The 19,180-nt window shown below is 41.4% G+C and overlaps 1 protein-coding gene across 1 annotated transcript in view; it reads right to left on the minus strand.

The window, feature by feature from the left end:
* The window catches only part of AK8 (adenylate kinase 8), a 104,245-nt gene extending 85,456 nt beyond the window's left edge, over positions 1-18,789 (minus strand). Inside the window, exons 1-4 of the mRNA XM_026657324.1 lie at positions 18,694-18,789; positions 9,548-9,632; positions 5,333-5,382; positions 2,314-2,424 (exon numbers count right to left, since the gene is read on the minus strand). Of these exons, the coding sequence (XP_026513109.1) occupies positions 2,314-2,424; positions 5,333-5,382; positions 9,548-9,632; positions 18,694-18,777 (330 nt within the window). The 5' untranslated portion in view covers positions 18,778-18,789. The remainder of the gene's footprint in view (positions 1-2,313; positions 2,425-5,332; positions 5,383-9,547; positions 9,633-18,693) is intronic.
* Positions 18,790-19,180: the final 391 nt, after the last annotated feature.

Consider the following 19,180-nt stretch of genomic DNA (forward strand, 5'->3'; position numbering starts at 1 on the left):
AATTATGGCCACTTACACCAAAAGTGGGTTTAACCCATGGAAAGAAGGAGTGAACAAGGAGAAAAAAAATTAAAAACAAAACAAAACAAAAATCTTTGAGGGTGATGTCCTGGCCACAATTAAATCAGTGGCAAAGCTCCCATTGACTTCCATAGAGCCAGAATTTCATCCTTAGTCATAACAGTCATATATGAAGAGTCAAAATCATGCAAGGGAATTGGAAAAATGATTTATGAAAGTCATCCCTCTAGCAGCTAACATCCTACAAACAAAGGTGTAAACAGCACAACACTAAAACACCACCAATTTCAGCTCTCAGATGCTCTTTGCCACCTGATTAGCCCTGACATCTTTGGCTTTCATCTTCCACACCATCAGTGTTTTTACATCAAGTAAGCCCAAAAGGACACCCTTGAAAGTGCTTCTCTTCAGTCTGAAATATGTTAATAATTAGAGTAATTAAACCAAAGGGAATTTTTGTTTTAAATTTCTCCCTCTCTAAATTGAGTTTCATGAATCTAGTAAAATAATCTTTAAAAAAAATCCTTCACTCAAATTATTAAAGTTCATTTTCTCAATAAAAGCCGTTTTTACGCCAACCTATTCCATCCCAGTCAAAAGCAGATGTTTTGCAGGTAGTCTCAGTGATTTTGATGGACTTTTTCCCTCACAAATCTTCAGACCAGGAGTTCAACTCAAGGCATCTCCAAACCTTATTCTTTGATTCAATGTAATAAATATAGGGTCTTATTTTTATTTTTTTGTGGAGGGGAGGGTAAAGGGGGTGCTGACCTGATTTATTCAGGACATCCTTCCCCCATTTCATTCTCGTCTATCTTCACTAGCTGTCAACTCTGTAGGACTTACTTCACTGACCTATAAGGCAAGTAACTCTCATGTCAATACCATACCTCAAGTCAACTGGCAAAAATGCTCATTGAACAACTTATTTCAAAAAATCTTCCATAAGATGTTAGGGAGGGGGAAAGAATGGCTCCAGAGTACTGGCCATAGATGAGGGGTGGAAGGATAAATGAATTCAGAGCGAGTAGTGAAACAAATGCTCTTCGGAAGGTTGGTTGAGGCATTTAAATTTGGCTAGCCTAGGAACTGGGTATGTCTACACTGCTATGTAAGCCCCAGGTTAGTAGAACTTGAGTTAGTAACCTACCAGATCCTGGGTTTGTTAAACAAGGGCTTCAGCATCTACATTCAACTGTAACCCCAGTTTAGAAACTGTTGAACCCTGGGTCCCAATCTGGGACCCCAGCGTCTACGCTGCATTATGTAGACCTGAGTCCAACCACCCCTATCCCAGACTTCCTAACGCCTTCCCAAAATGTGGCCACTCTAGCCCTTTGTTCAGGTCCACTGTGGGAAAACTTGACTGTCCACCAAACTTGACTGTACAGAGGACAAAGAAAGTCGGCCCATGGGGTTGTGGAATACTTTTGGTGGACTCTGAGAGTGAATCCAGTCTAGCTGCATCTTCACTACAAAGCAATAGGGCTGGAATCCTGGGTCCTGGATCAGAGATTCCACCCTCATGGAGTCCTGGGACCCTGGGTTTGAGCCCTGGGTTAGCATGATTTGTGTTTAGACGGAAGGGGTGTTAGGCTTGAGCCTGAGTTCGAACCCTGGGCTTACGCTGCAGTATACACATACCCTAAAAGTCCTCCTGACCCTGCTGCTGCCTCCTCAGCCTGAGCGCCTCTTGGGTTTGCACTCACCAAATGACTGGATTGGCACACAACTCTGAATTAGTGCACCAAGTACATTATTTGTGTCATGCTACAGAAAAATCAACCCTACATAGCTAAGTAGCTCTGTCACATCAAAGAAGTGTTCTCCATGAACATATCTTCTGGAAATATTTTGTACTGAAACAGACCCCAGAGAATAGTGCTTACTTAATGGAGATCATCAAACATGCTAAAACAGAACAGGCTTTCTCTTGTGAAACCGTATAACTCTTTAAACAGTACTATGCATGCCCAGAAATGTATTTCTAGTATCTAATAAGAATCTAACGTTAAGGTTTTCAGTCATTGCCAATCCCTGTCTCTCCCATCCCTGTCTGTGTCATAGTATATTTTTATCTCTGTTCATATTATTATATGTAGCAAAAAGGTTATTTTCTCCCTATGGAAACCCCTGCACCTACAAATTCATACACCCATGTTCAAACCACCATTGATGCAAAACGTTGTACTTTAATCTGATCAAGTTGTCCACCATTTGAAATCATGGCAGTGTCATATAATTTGTCTTCCATAGCGCACTGAGCTGGTACTGTTACCTCTCCCTACGTACCTGTCCTCTCTCTTGAAACGCCTTTACTTCTTTTGTCAGCTCTAATGTTTCTTCCAATAAAGTCTCCTGAGTGATACAAGGGGTATTCAATTGTTTACAAAGCCATGTTGCCTGGGGAAAGAAATGGGAGGAAAAAAAGATGGGTGCAAAGAAAATATGTTTTCAGAAGCCCCACAGAAAGCAAAACAAGTCAGTATTTTCCTAGCCTCCAATTTAGACAAATAATCCATAACTGTAAGCTTAATAAGTACTCACATTGCAGAACAGATGCTTTGTTAATATGCAATTAAGGTTGTGAATATATATCAGTAACTTAAGGGGAAATAAAAGAATGCTGAAGTTTTCAAAACCATATATATTGAACAGCCAGGAAAATTTGAATTTAAGGTAAAACTTAAAAAAAGCAGACAAATATGAATATGCATTGTTAAGAAACACAAAAACAACCTTAACTCTGTATCCATGCCCCTAACCCTCCATCCAAATTAATGACACAACCTTATGCCTGCATGACATCTTTCCTGGCTTAGGCTACGTCTACACTACCCGCCTGAATCGGCGGGTAGAAATCGATCTCTCGGGGATCGAATTATCGCGTCTCGTCAGGACGTGACATTCGATCCCCGAATCGGCACTTGTATTCCACCAGGGCAGGTAGGAGTAAGTGCCGTCGACGGGGGAGCCACGGAGGTTGATTTGCCGCTGTCCTCACAGCGGGGTAAGTCGGCTCCGATACGTCGAATTCAGCTACGCTATTCGCGTAGCTGAATTTGCGTATCTTAAATCGACTCTCCCCCCCACCACCCCCCCCCCCGTAGTGAGGACGTAGCCTTAGAAAGTAATTATATAGGTTTCTAATACCATAGATAGACATTGAAAAATGAGCCAAGTACTTCCACTACACTGTGACCATACTCAGCATAATTTGTGCAATACCCACCTACTCCATGGTCACAGACTGTCCATTCACAACGTGGCAACACCAAACACTTACCTTTTACACTTCATAAGCACAAAGGTTTCAATCCAAGGCCCACTGAAATCAAAGAGAGTGTTTCCACTGACTTCAGCAGGTTTTGGACTAGGCCCGAACAACTCACCTAACCTCTTTCTCACTTTCCCAATATTGTTTCCTATATACACTTGCAACTCAGCTATGTAAACCATGGTATATCATTCCGGGGGGAATTTTGTAAAAGGTGTCTGGAGTTACAGACTTCTTAGATGAACCACCAAATTATAAGACTGAACCTGAGAAGTACTGAGCATCTCCAACTCCCACTGACTACATAGGATTTAAGATGTCCCCCAGACATCAGGGGTCAGGAGCCAACCACAAAGGCATATATCGGGTTGAATAGGGCAGCTGGCTGTAATATATAATACCTGTCAAACAAGTACCTATCTTTCAGGTAGGGTGCACTGGATGGCGGGGATATCAGGACAGAATATAGATAATGTATGGTACTTTAATTCTCTAATTACATAGTATTGTTTAAAATTTTAATTTAACTTAATTTCCTAGCTTTTCAATGTTTTCTTTGAAATTCCAGAGTTCTTTTGAAGTTTATTTCCTCCCTATTTTACATTTTTAATAAGTATTTACAAGTATAACACCATTTTCACAAAGTTTTTTTGACTGGGAATTTCATAAACTCTTATAATCTTATCAAGGGAAGATACCAGTACCCTGCCATATAGTGGAAATATATATTTATATTACATGGAAAATAAACACCAGCGCAATTTCATTATTTTCAGTGGCGTTGTACCAGCGTAAATTAGTAGTATTGGCCCTGGGACTGAACCAGTTAACAATTTTCTTAATGATGCACAAACCAGATCAGAATCCAGCTCCCTATCTCACAACTGCACTGTTTCTGCACTGCCAAAAGGGGGGGGGGGGGGAATAAATGGTAGAAACTTATTTTTGTCCCTGAAATTTGCAAATGTGATTTTAAATACACACAGAGAATGGAAGCTGTTGAGAAAGGTGCTAGCTGTACATAGACCATTTCTCTGGCAAGTCTTAACTGCATCTGAAAAAAAGTTTCTAAAAAAGTAAAATATAAATGGATGTTAATTCTGAAAGCATAAAAAGCCATAACTATTTTTTTTTTTGAAAATACACTGTTATACAGTCCTATAAACTGTAAAACTTTTAGGTCAAAAGCAGTTGTGACAATTAACACATTTTAAATTCTATGTGGTTCAACCCCCTTTACCCCCTCCCACCCACCACACACACACACATACACACACACACACACACACACACGTAGCAGTACACTAAGAACCTCATTTTCAAAAGTGGCCTCTAAGTTTGAGTGCCCAACTTTAGACACTCAGGGTAGAATTTTCAGAAGTGCCTAGGTGATTAAGGAACACTAACTTTTAATAATGCTCAAATAAATTTGTTAGTCTCTAAGGTGCCACAAGTACTCCTGTTCTTTTTGCGGATAAAGACTAACACGGCTGCTACTCTGTAACTTTTAATAGTATTTGTGCTCCTAAGTCACATAAGCACTATGAAAATCATACCCCTCAAGCCTGATTTTCAGAAGTGCTGAGCACCCAGAGCTCCAACTTAATTGGGAGCCGTGGTGACCCTCACCTCTGAAAATCAAGCCCAGAACATCTAAAGTTGTACACCCAAAACTTAAAAAACACTTCTGAAAATTTGAACCTAAATGTCTCAAATCCATAAATGTAACAAGCCTGCCAGGTTGTTTTGTGTAAACACCCCTCGTTTCTCACATTTTTTCAGTTCCTCTGTTCTGAGGTGCCAGTGCTTCTGTCTAATCTAATCTAGTCAGTCTGTCTGTCTGTCTATCACCGTGGTATCTAGGCACAGGCCAAAACTATGGCCCACAAAACAGGAATAAAAGTTATTTTTATTCTATTGTCACAAGACTTTTGACTTCTAAATACATAATTATTCTAGCATAACTGAACAAGAAGTTCTAATTTGCAAACATATGGCAGTGCAGTGTTATAACACTTAAGGTAATATACTTACAATAGTGGTTTTTCCAGAGGCGGGTGGACCAAGTATACAAATTCTTGGAACTATAAAATAAATATACATGAATGTCAAGATACAGAAAGGCAAGACACCTTTATTGTTTCTTCATATTACATAATATACAACATATGTAATTATACTGTAATACAGTTACTTCACTGGGAGTTCTGCTTGAGTAAGGACTGCAGGGATTGGGGGACCAAGCTAGTCATGACTATGTCTTAATTTAATTTCCATAGTTAACACATTTAAGACTCTGATTTGGCAAGGCACTTACCACATATCTAGCTTTAAGCACAGACAGCTTATTTGTAACTCACATAAACAGGGCATAAATACTGAATACTTATGTTTCTAACTTTGCTTTTTATTCCCAACATGTTAAATGGTTTCGATCTGATGCATCTTACAGTATTTTAATTTTGTATATGCAGCATGATGGCCAATTTCAAAGTGTATAGTTTCTTATTTTACTACTTTGTACTAATAATGCATTTCCTTTTCATTTTTAGAAAATGAAACATGAGTAATATAATTTCAACTCACCTTTCTCTAGATAGGTTATGTCATGGATCAAGAAGGTTTATACATTGCAAAATGGGCACTTTTCTTTGCTATTGCGGATAGCTACCTCGTGGGTAGAAATAGGGAAAAAATGTATACAGAACATTTCTCAGATTGCCTGTGGGACACTACAATTTTTCCCAGTCACAGGAGAAAATGGGCTACTCCACATTTCTCCTCTATCCTTTTATCCGCTGCCCTTCATTTCTCTAGTCAGCATTAAGTTCCATTTTTTTCTCCTTTTGTGTTTATCTGCTGCATGTCAGTGTCCCTTCCATGCGGAGGGGATGCAAGATGAAAGGAAGAAAAAAAAAGTTACTTGCCATGGCAGCAACCTCTTTTCCCTTAGCACATAAGTTCCTGTCTCATCTCTACTAGTATTTATTAGTTTGGTTTTTATTATTCTTATAGTGCCATAGCTGTACAGGGCGACCTAAAGAATAAAAAAAATGGATAAGGTCCCGGTCCCAAGAAATTTACAATCATATAGACAACACAATGATTATTCTCATTCTACGGTGATGGAGGGAAGGATCAGCGGTGTCAAAAAACAAGGAGAAAGGGGAAATATCGCTTGAGAAAGATTTGAGGCTTTTTTGCATGCGTGCATTTTGGGCTGTGATCCCTTGAATTGCTACATTAACATCTTGGGTTTTTCTTCCCACTTTCCATTGTGGGGAGAGAAGGAATCAGGCTTGAGAACAGTGACTGATAGGTATTTATTGGCAGTAGTATGGGTCAAAGATAATGAGTTGGGGGATCTATCCAGCCAAAAACCTCTCCAGGTCATGACAACCAAAAGGAATATACTCTCTGATCTCGGCAGACAGGAAAGGATTGGAAATGTAATTTTATGAAGACCTTCCAAACACTTAGGAGCAGCTGGGCAGGTGCAATTTTTAAACATTCATAAAACCCAAATTACAGCTTCATCTTTACAAAGTTATTTGACTGGGAAGGTTTAAGGAAAACTCCCCCCGTATTGGTTCTTGCAAGCGCAACAGAACTAGTACACAATGTCGAAAAATACTTTAAAAGGATACATCGGCTGTTTTTATCACCTAATTTCTTTCAAATGTAATGTGATTAAATCCTAGTTTCTTAAAATCTAACACCTTGAAACTCCAGCCCGGTACTGAGGAATTATTTATAAACAGCGTCATAAAAGAGTGCTCGGGTGCCAACACTAATCAACTCCTTCAAACCACTTCAAAGAAAATCAAAAAACCTTTCCATCCACAGATCCTTTTGAGGTTTAACTAGGAGCATGATTTAAAATTCACAAGAAAACCCTTAGGTATTGAAGCTTTAATACACAACTTTCTTGGACAAACGTTTGATGAAAAACGAAACGTACCATTATATACACCATATCGTGCTTTAATATTGCCCAGGGCTATTGTAAATGCTCACTTTGTACTAAATCTGGTTTTCTCTCTGCTTAGTGGCTGGCAGCAGATGAGGCAGTGTAATGCACTGATTTACTCATTTGCACACTTGTAAGAATCTTCTAAGGCATTTTTCCCTAAACATATGACACAAGGGCACAACCAGAGCATCACTGTATGTAACGTTTAACCCCTCAAATCAGCACACAGTTAGTATTAAATGCTTGAGGTCTACACAGGCAGCTAAATGAACACCAAGAAATCTACACAACACCTCTTTCTTTGGTAATAAACCACATCTCAGTGTTGAATCTTGAGATGTTACAGAATTTACTTTTCCAAGCAGTCTTAACATTTCGCATTCAGGTACAGTTTTAGGGGGAACTGAATTATTCCTGGCACAATGCAAAAGGATGGGCTGGACTCAGTAGGGGTCCCTTCAAGTCCAAATGATTCTGTTATTAATATTAATGCAAAAAAAATCACTTAACTTGTAAGGCAACTCCTCTATCCGACTGAAGAAGTATACAGTACAAGACTAACATTTTTCCAGAATTTTGTAAATTTCATCATGGGCATGGTTATATAGGAAGTACTCACCAAAAAAAAAAAAAAGTTACTTGGATTTTGGAAAGCTTTTATTAGCACAAACCCAGATAAAATGTACAAAACTGACATCTTTGCATTAAAAATAGCTTAGTCATCACATTGTTCTAGCTTTTTAGAACAATCACATGAAAGAACAATACCACATAGCCTTGAATATGAGAGCCCAGTCACCTAATATTTGACCCAAGAGCTTCATCAGGATTGTTGTAAGTTATAATCATTAGGTTTGTTTGTATTTTTTAAAAAGAGTGCTTTAGATCCTACTATTAATTAAAAAGATTTTCTGACTTCACACCTGGGGTAGCTGCAATATCTTTTTTCCACATCTCTGTTTGAAAATTTCTCTGGGGCTAAAACCATCTAGCAAGGCAAGATCATGAAAATTCATCACTTTACTGATGGCTCTAATAAGGGTTTTTTCTTCTAAAGAGTCAGCACCTTCCACCATGATCAAAAAGTAAATATCAACTCTACTACAGATTTCTCTTACATTGTTTTCCATAAAATTTACTTTTAAATCAACATTTAGGCTTTAATTTTAATTGGAGTTCCTTCCACGTCTTAATAGATTCTTTCAAACCACAAACAGATAGCAGTTTTTCATTTGACAAACAATTGCTGTGGTTCTATCTTTAGCCTCTTATTTTACTGAAGTCATGAATGGCAACCTGCTTGATTCTGTTCAAATAATACTGTGGGGTTAAAGAACAAGCCTTAGCTCGGTGTGATGGAGATTTATCAGCATTCTATAAAATCCCATGAAACTCCTCAACTGTGTACTTTCAACGGGGCTGTAAAACAGATCAGATTTCTCATGCTGCCCACATCAAAACAGGCTGGACACAATTCGCAGGATTTGATTTTTGCTATTTAGCCGCATTTCAATCGACATCCATCTGATCACTAAGTAGGAAGAGCTCTTAGCATCTCTTGTGATAATGATTTCATTGATGCTGCAGCAGAACTTTCATAATGGTTTACTATGGTTTTAAAGAAACATCAAAGCAACATGACACCAGCTACTCCTGACAGCTCATGCGGAACAAAATTATAGTTCAGTTGTGCATCTCCAAATATAATCTGCCTAAGGGTGAACAGTTTGTAAATCAAATAATTTGATTGAGTGTACATGCTTTTATTGTGCAGAATACATACTTCCTATTCAATTTATCAGGTTTTGTTATACACATGGGCAGGCATGCTTGCTGTTCCTTCATCTGAGATGCCACTGAGCTGTGGAACTCATTAACAGTAGCAAGTAACTAAGTACTCAAAAAAACAGAGAAGCTGCCAGCCCAGGTAGAATGGGAAACCAATTTTACACCTGACAAAAGGGGTAATTAGCGAGTTTAAAGACAACAGGAAATATCAGATGGGGCACAGAAAGCATTAATAATTGATACACTAGAACTCTTTGTTATTCCCTTAGAGGATTTCATTTTTATAACTGTTCAAGTGCATTTTTATTAGATTATCCACTAGAAAAGAAATTAAAAATATCTTACCAATAACTATTCCAAATCGCTTACAAAAATTTGAGAGACAGGCTGAAAACTTTTATCCACCATTTGCCAACTGAAGTAGAGCTTCACAACAATGGTTTATAAATCACGAGTTGAACTACATATGGTCTCTCATTTTCACTTACCATGATCATTGTCTTGCTTTAAGTGGCTTATCATATACTCAATGGGCTCATCAGGTTTATGGATTAACAACCCTTCAAGCATATTCTGAAAATAAATAGGACAGACTCAGCAGGAAATTTAACACAGCCATAGTAATAATAACAAATAAATAATAATAATAATAACGATGATGATGATGATAATACTTTGCATTTCTATAGCAATCTTTCACATGAGGACCTCAAAGAGATTGATATATTCATTCATCTTCATAAGTTCCTGTGAGGTAAGAAAATATGAAGCGCATTTTAGAGAGGGCCAAACTAAATACATAGAGGTTAAAGATGATTTGCTAAGGAAAATAAATGGATGTGGGTCCCTTTTATTATTTCTGATGCAGCAAGGAGGCCTGAAAGATTTGGGGGATGTTATTTATTTTATTTATAAACTCCCACCCCACCCTTACTTGATTTACCTTAAAAGTATCAAGAATTTCACATATAGTCTTCACTGTTCTTGCTGGAAGGCTTCTTGAAGAACATAGAAATGTGGATTGTGAGCTCTCTCAGCCCTTCATTGAAAGGGCAGGATGTTGAATCTTAAAGACATCCTTTCTCCCAAATGTTTCGCAGCCAAGTCAAGGCAGTGTTAACACAAACAAATTAAAAAATAAGGAATTGTGACTAATATAAATAAAAATAACTTTCCCTCTTGATCAGTTTTCACGTCCTCTTTCGGTCATAATCCTATTAGTTCTCCAGTAGCCTATAAGGCTTTGAGGGTAGACAAGACCTGAATTTCTGTTGTAAAAAACCCTGCCTTGAAAAAATGTTTTTTCAGGTCTTCTTCATATATCATAAAGAACAACAACAACAACAACAACAAAAAGAGCACAAACTTCTTTCCACCACATACATCACCTTGCAGGTCCATTACTCAGGTTTATACAGGATCTGATCCAAGTGCCATTGAAATCAATGGATATCTTTCCACTGACTTCGGAATAAGATCCAGGAATCCTAACTTTCAGACACTCTTACTGTAACTACACAGCACCACTCCATCACAGCAGATAAGTCCATAACTGGACCTACATGTCAAAAATGTTTCTAATATTACTCCTTAGTTTTTTCAGTGCTGGAATTTTACAGTGATAGAGTAGTGCATATTTTTTCTGGTAGCAGGCAACAACGCTCAGGAGGTTAACCTGTAGGAATATAGGACCTAACTCAATAAAACCTCCTTCCATTTTCTGTGATGCCTAAGGACTGGTCTACCCTACAAAGTTAGTTTGACATAAGTTGTCTTGCGTCAACTATTTATTCATGTGTCTACACTCAATGTGTCTCCCGCTGATGTAAGCACCCCGTTCTTGAGAAGCAGTAACACCACCTCCCCAAATGGCATTGATTCATGGTTGATGTACCATGGTCAACACAATGCAAAGTAGACATTGTATGACATATGTCAACCTTACCACTCCCCCAGCAGCTGTCGCACAAAGCCTGACAGTGATCGCTCTGATCACAATTGTGAACTCCACTGCCCAGGTCATGGAGACCAGAAGCCAATCCCTACCCCCCCAATCGCTGCGTATTTTTTAAATGCCATTTCCTGACTGCCAGCTTGGCGAGACACACCTAGCAGTTCTCCCTTGTTGTGTGCAACTTTCCAACCGACCCTGCTTGCTATACGTTATAGACATGCTCCGTGTCTCCAGTATCCAGAAGGTACTGGATCTCTTGGGCCTGAGGAGAGAAGAGGCTATGCAATCACAGCTAGAAATCACTTGTATAAACATGGACATCTACAGAAAGATTGCACAGGGGATGAAAGCAAAAGGGTATGACTGGGATCAGCAGCAGTGACATGTAGAGGTAAAGGAACTGCAACAGGCATATCATAAGGCCAGGGAGGCCAACAGTCAATCCGGTGCTGAGCTTCAGACCTGCTGCTTTTACAGGGAGCTGCATGCCATATCTGGCAGAAACCCCACCAGCAGCCCACAGAGCACCATGGGTTCCTCAATGGAGCCCGAGACCAAGCCTGTGAACAAGGGGGGGGTGTCCCATGGTGGGGGGGAGTCCAGCTATGAGTGAGCCAAGATCTATTCAAGACTCTACCGCAGTCTAGCCAGTCCTGCCAGCCAAGCCGGGTCTGGGGGAAGAAACCAGGATAAGCACATGCATGTATTCCCCCATAAAAAGTTTATATGTGAAGATGGTACCCAGCACAAACCCAAGTTAGCAGGACACAGGTATCTGCTTTTCACTGTTTCACTCCTACGAAAAGACACAGAGGTACAATAAACAGAGGTAGAGTTATCTGCTTTTCATTCCCTTGTATTGTTAGGTTGGGTGGGGTGGGGTGGAATGGCATGCTGAGCAGTTTGTTTATGTACACAGGGATATCCCATATACCCTTCTGAGGGATCTCAATGAAACTTCCATGGAAGTACTCTGGAATCCTTTCCCAAAGAATATGAGGAAAGGCTGCTTTATTTCTCCCTCCTCAGTAGGACACTTTCCTATGCCACTCTGCAATGACTTCAGCAGGCACCACTGTGGTAAACAGGCTAGCAGGATAAGGGCCTGGGCAGCTTCAGGACACCAACAGCAGCTGTGCTCTCTGTACCTTTGTTAGCCTCAGGAGTGAGATAACAGCTAAAATCACCACCGCCTGTGGAAAATAGCACCTGTACACAGTGCCATTGCCCTGTACTCGTACCCGTGGAAACAGGGGTTGAATTTTTTTTGGTTTACTTCACCAAACGACTCACTCTTCACCCTACCATCTCCTCACCCTCAGCAAGCCAGACTCACTATGGCTGCAGCTAGACAGTGGTGTTGTGCAGAGGCGCACCAAAGCTGGAGGGGTCTTGATTGAGGCGTATCGGATTTAAAACGTTTATGGGAATAGGGGAAAGGCGTCCTGAAACTTATCTTTTGCTTTCCTTTGTGACTGTAAACACAATGATACATCTGTCTGTTTTATCCGTAGCTGCTGCCATGGCAGCCTTGAAGGGTGCCCCATTCACACCTACAGAATGCCTGACCCTGATGAAAAGAAAGAAGCAGAGGTGGGAGGCCGTGTTCAGTGAGATCCTGCAAGCCAGTGCTGTCTTGGAGCACAAGCAGAGGGTTTGGCAGGTGAATATAGAAGTCAGCCTGGAGAAGGAAAGAGCAGACAGGAGAAAGGCCTAGGAGAGGGAGATGCCCCAGGCTATAATAGGGCATCTCAGGCAGCAAATGCAAATACTGCAAATTCCTGTTGTCCTATAGGTCCAACAATCAAGTGCTCGCCTCCCCCTGCAATCAATGGAGAACTCCATTTCACCAGCTCCCTACGCTCCCCATGGCATCATGGGCCACATCTCTATCATTACCACTCTGTGCCAGGTAGGGTGACCAGATGTCCTGATTTTATAGGGACAGTCCCGATTTTGGGGCCTTTTTCTTATATAGGCTCCTATTACCCCCCACCCCCATCCCAATTTTTCACATTTGCTGTCTGGTCACCCTAGTGCCAGGGGACAATAACAAAAACCACAGCTTCACACATACTGACCTGTGAGAACCATGGTTGATATATGTTTGGCAGAAATGAATTGAAATTGCTAAAAAACATTCATGTCCTTCTAATTTTAAAGCTCTATTCTGTTTATTTCTTTTATAAGTTTGCACTGTATTGCTTTTTAACTGCACATTACTCTTTCCACTGTTTTTGTTACACAATACATTTTTATTTTTTGGAAATAAATTAATCTTATTTCATAACATATACAGCAGAATACCTAGTGCTATCAGAAGCACACAAATTGTAGTCGAACAGGATCACAGAATTCACAGGTTCAGTGCAAAACCCATTGTAATAATTATAAATGTCCAGTAACCAGTGTGATATTCAGAAATGTACTCTACAATTGCAAACACCCCCCAAAACATCAGGGCCAGCCAGAGGCGTAGCGAGCGCCCTCCGTACCCTCCGACCGGAGGGGGCCCCGCAAGAAAGGGGGCCCCTAAAAGTGGCAAAATAAATACCGCATTCCAGTTTCTGCATTGTAAGGGGCCCCGCCCAGACATATGTTCGGAGGGGGCCACCGTTCGGAGGGGGCCACGTTCTTTGTTGCTACGGCCCTGGGGCCAGGCAGAGCACAGTCCAGCACAGCATATTAATGTTTGCTGACTGCTAAAGTGCTCTTCAAGGCCTCCTTCAGCTGCATAGCTCCCTATTGAGCTCTTGTATAGCCCTGGTGTCTGGCAATTCGAAGTCAGCAGACAGATGCTCCACCTCTACCTTCCCCCTTTGCCTCACAGATAGTATGCAGGACAAACAGGCAGCTATAACATTGGGATATTTTTCTCACTGAGAGCTAATTTAGTGAGTAAACATCACCAGTGTCCCTTCAATCCACCAAAACCACATTCAATTATCATTCTGCACCTGCTGAGCTGGTAGTTGAATCTTTCCTTGGAACTGTCAAGCTGGCTAGCATCAGGCTTCATGAAATGCGTTCCTCAGGATCACTATTGGCATTTCATCACCACAAATGGTAATCTGCCAGTCAAGAAAGAATGCTTGCAGCTTTCTGAACAGTCCTGTGTTCTTTGGTATCAGTCTGGGCTGGGCAGGGAAGGTGCATGACGCTTGGATCTTTAAGAACTGCACCTTCCCTGACCAGCCCATACTGATATCAGAGAAGCGTCCCCGGTGACTCACCAATGCTTGCATAACTATAGAAAAGTAGCTCTTTTGCTGATGTACTGTGTTCAAGGTGGGATGGGGCCAAAATATGGATGTGCATGCCATCTATCACCCCACCGCAGTTTGGGAACCCCATAGCTGCAAATCCATCCACGATGTTGTGCACATTGCTGAGAATCACAGTCCTGCATAGCCAATTAACCAACTCCAAAATTATTTCCCACTAAGCAGTAGCAATCCAGTGTTGCAAGCATGCACAGTGCAACCATCATTCGTTTCTCAAATGTCAATTCAGCTCTCATTCTGGTATCCAGGCTCTGGAGGGCTGGTGTGAGCTCGGCAGACAGATCCAGGAATGTGGCTTTTTGCATCTGGAAGTTCTGCAGCCACTGCTCGTGATTCCCAATCTGCATTGTGATGCGATCCCACCAGTCAGTGCTCATTTCTCTGACCCAGAAGCAGTGATCCATCACCTGCAGCTGCTCTGTGAACACCATCAACCTTGAATTGGTTTTGCTATGCCCATTAGCACTCCCTCCTCAAAGAAGTCATCCTGTCCCCCACAGTTGCCGTACTTCCTGCGGCTCTGCAATTACCTGAGGATCATATGTCCTATATTTGCAATGTTCATGACAATAGTGCAGAGCTGTGCGGGCTCCACGCGCCTGTCAGAGATAGCAGGCAGCGACAAGTGCCATGCGGGTTTATGGGATTTTAACAAAAGGTCTGAAAATTATGTCATAGGGATGGCATTATGGGATGGAGAAAGTTGCATGATGGGAACTTATCATAGAATCATAGGACTGGAAGGGACCTCGAGAGGTCATCTAGTCCAGTCCCCTGCACTCATGGCAGGATTAAGTATTATCTACACCATTCCTGACCGGTGTTTATCTAACCTGCTCTTAAAAGTCTCCAATGTTGGAGATTCCACAACCTCCCTAGGCAATTTATTCCAGTGCTTAACCACCCTGACAGTTAGGAAGTTTTTCCTAATGTCCAACCTAAACTTCCCTTGAAGCAATGAACTTAAATTGCAGCTTGTCCTATCCTCAGAGGTTAAGAACAACAATTCCTCTCTCTCCTTTGTAACAACCTTCTATATACTTTAAAACTGTTATGTCCCCTCTCAGTCTTCTTTTTTCCTGACTAAACAAACCCATTTTTTTTTCAATCTTCCCTCATAGGTCATGTTTTCTAGACCTTTAATAATTTTTGTTGCTCTTCTCTGGACTTTCTCCAATTTGTCCACATCTTTTCTGAAATGTGGCACCCAGAACTAGACACAATACTCCAATTGAGGCCTAATCAGCACCGAGTAAAGCGGAAGAATTACTTCTCGTGTCTTGCTTACAACACTCCTGCTAATACATCCTAGAATTATGTTCACTTTTTTTGCTACAGCATTACACTGTTGACTCATATTTAGCTTGTGGTCCACTATGACCCCCCAGATCCCTTTCCGCAGTACTCCTTCTTAGGCCGTTATTTCCCATTTTGTGAGTGTACAACTGATTGTTCCTTCGTAAATGGAGTACTTGGCATTTGTCCTCATTGAATTTCATCCTATTTACTTCAGACCATTTCTCCAGTTTGTCCAGATAATTTTGAATTATAATCCTATCCTCCAAAGCACTTGCAACCCTCCACCCCCAAGCTTGGTATCATCCACCAATTAATCCTTATCTCCCAAAGTTCCGTGTGCAACTCATTTCTACACTAATAAAAATCTCACATCCAAAACCTTCCTATCAAAAGTAGGAAACATAATGAGCCTCAGTTACACTCATATCCAAAACCCCATTTAGCCAAATAAATTCCACATCTCCTGTTCCATTTCGATAAACTGAGTGTATGAGGGAAAAGGAATCTACAGCATATCTGCCTGACTTTTCACTATTTATGCAGTTTACCTTTTGTATTTTATCTAGTTTGGACAATGAAAATAAACTAACCAGTTTCACTTGCAAGTTCTCATGCTGCAATGTCTGAGTAACAAACACCACAGGGAAAATATTTAAATCTCAGGAAAGAAAATTGTTTTCATTGGTATTACAGTATAAATATATGAAAAATATACTATGTTTTTCAAAAATTATTTTAAAAAAACCGAATTTGGCACCTAAGTTTACCTGATAGTGATTCTTTAAAGATTATAAATAACAAACCCAGAAAACTTGCAAAGTTATAATGACACATGGTTCTTTGAGCTGTTGATGATTGTTACTTCTATGATTCTAAGCCCCGGTGCTGCAATCACTTAAGCACAAACTTAATTTTACTCACATGTTTAAGGTTAGGTAGATGCATAAATGTTGAAGAGTTGGGGCTATTATTTACAGGTGTGTTTGTTTGTGCCCTCAGATGGCTAACAAAGCTGTGATCTGAGCAGATCCAGATTCACTCTTAGCAGTCCAAGAAGGATTTTCTGTGAGATGTGTGTGGTCATGCTGGTGTTTTTCACCTCTCTGGCATGCAGAATGAAGTTTTGCTTTGAAGAACAAATTTTATACAGCATTGCTCATACTAAGTGGATCTCAAAATTCTCACTGAATAACATGGTTAAGTTACAGAGCTAACAAATAATAGCAGAGACAGAGAAAAACGGCATATGCAAAGGAGAAAAAGTATGTTTTTGGGTAAGATATGAGAAGAGACAGTCTTCATAACACACAAAATAAGGATGTGAAAAATGTTAACACTGGTATGTGTTATGGCCACTTTTTCTAACAAACTATAACAATGCTCATCACAATATTAGAACTCTTTTCCCTCAACAAACTTTTCAATGCTCAATATAAGTAAATTAGACCTAAGGAACAGACTGTAGAAACTCACAACCTCCTTTTTGGCTAGGAAGTCAATCTCATTCTTTACTAAAATAACAAGGCTTCTTTGTAACTGTGTTTTTATTGGTTTCATATTAGTTGTACATGTGCATAAAAAGGCACAACAAGAGCATAAATGTTTGATGAAACAACACAAAATAGACAATACTCCCCCCCCAAAAAAAACATACATTAGATTATGCATTAATTCATTAACCTAGTCTCAAAAAGAGCAGTTACCTTCACATAATTTTTAAATACAGATTTCTCTACTACTACTCCACCTTACTACTTCCCATCCCAATCCACAAAGTATCATACTTATCAGGCCTGCTTTGCATTTGATTGACTGAACACCTTTCTTCCACAGACAGTCAACATTTTTGCAGAATTATATATTGCAATTAAACCTGGTTGATAGCCAATGCATTATGTTTTTCTAGCATATAGCTTGTCCAATTTCCTTGAGACAGGGACAGTGTCATCTAAGTTTTCCAGAGTAGCAAGCCCAAAGATAGTGTTTGAAAAGTAAAGAATCATAGTGCTTAAATAAATAATGATACACCTAGATATATGGGGGATACAAAGAGATTAGTATTTCCTTGTGTTTAATTTGACAACACCTCATGCTGCAGACATAAACAGTGCTCCATCGTGAAAGAAAATGAGGAGTCCAGCGGCACCTTAAAGACTAACAGATTTATTTGGGCATAAGCTTTCATGGGTAAAAAACCCCACTTCTTCAGATGCATGGAGTGAAAATTACAAATACAGGCATAAATATATCTTGAAAGATGTGGTAAGATACCTTGTGTTGTAAGTGCTGCCTGCACCAAAAGTGCCCAACTGTATATCAGAGGTGCCCCGATGTACCCTAGGAATCATTGCTTCTCTTTTTGCCAGGTGCACCCCAGCAAGTGCTAGCATCACTCTTCATGGTTCTGAACCCATCCACCCCATAGCTCTCAACTGCTTGCTGGGAATGGTCATGACACTTTCCCCCACCCTCAGGGTACCCCCTTGTATGCTGGGAATGGTTTATACACCTCTTCTGAGCACCCTACTACATGTTGGGAACAGTCATTACACTCCATGCCCTCAAATATACTGTGGCATGTTGGTACTCAGGAACAGTCTGCACTGGGTAACCCCAGGCCTGGAGCAGGGTTACCCAGTGTGTGCTAGGAATCATCAATATGTCCAAATATACCAGTGTATGGTGGGAGTAACTGTTAAACCCACACACATGGGGCAGGACCCACCATATGCTGAGTGCGTGCAGTCCAACCAATGCTGGGAATTGTTAAGTACCCCCCCACCCCACATGCGCTTGGGCACCCCAATGCCTGCTGGGAGCAGTCCTCTTTACAGGGGGTCCCCCCTCCAACCAATGCTGGTGCATGTTGGGAACTATAGTTGTTACCACCACCCCCCTCCCTTCACTTCTGGCTTGGGCCCCTCCAGGCACGCGGGGAACTAGAGTTACTGCTCTCACCACCACCATACCCACCCACGCACTTGGGCGCCCCAGTACATACTGGGAGGTGTCCCCCGGGGGGCGGGGGGAGCACTGTTATCCCAGCAGTATCACCAGCGGGCGAAGGGACTTGCGGCCTCCCCGCCCCGCCCCTCACCTGCAGGAGCTGGAAGAGCTCGTGCTTTTCCGCATAAATGCCCATCTCCGGGGGCACACGGAGCGGCCGGGAGGTAGCGTCCATCGCACCCTTAGCAACCGCTCGTCGCTAAGGCGCTGACGTTATCACCACGCGACGCAGGAGGCCCCGCCCGCCCCTGAATCAGCATCTCAGGGACCCGCCCTTCCCGGGGCTCGGAATGGGGCGTGTGACCTCATCAAACAGCGACAGACTCCTTTAAAGGGGCAATGACTGCGCCCGGCTTGTCCGTGCCCCGGCGAGTCAATGACACCCCCCTTTCTGCCTCTCACCCAAGGGTGTGGGCACGAGTCCTTCGCGTTACAGCCCCGGCTGTCTGCACGTGGGGGGAGCGGCAAGTGTCCTGGCGGGGGAGAAAAAAGCTGAATCAGATCTTCGCGCCTTCCAATTCCCCACCCCAGGACCCGTCCCCAACAGACCCCTATCTGTGCCCTACCCCTCCCACACA

This window comes from Terrapene carolina, unplaced genomic scaffold (assembly GCF_002925995.2).
Source record: "Terrapene carolina triunguis isolate 2854851 unplaced genomic scaffold, T_m_triunguis-2.0 Scaffold238, whole genome shotgun sequence".
Taxonomy (NCBI): Eukaryota; Metazoa; Chordata; order Testudines; family Emydidae; genus Terrapene; species Terrapene triunguis.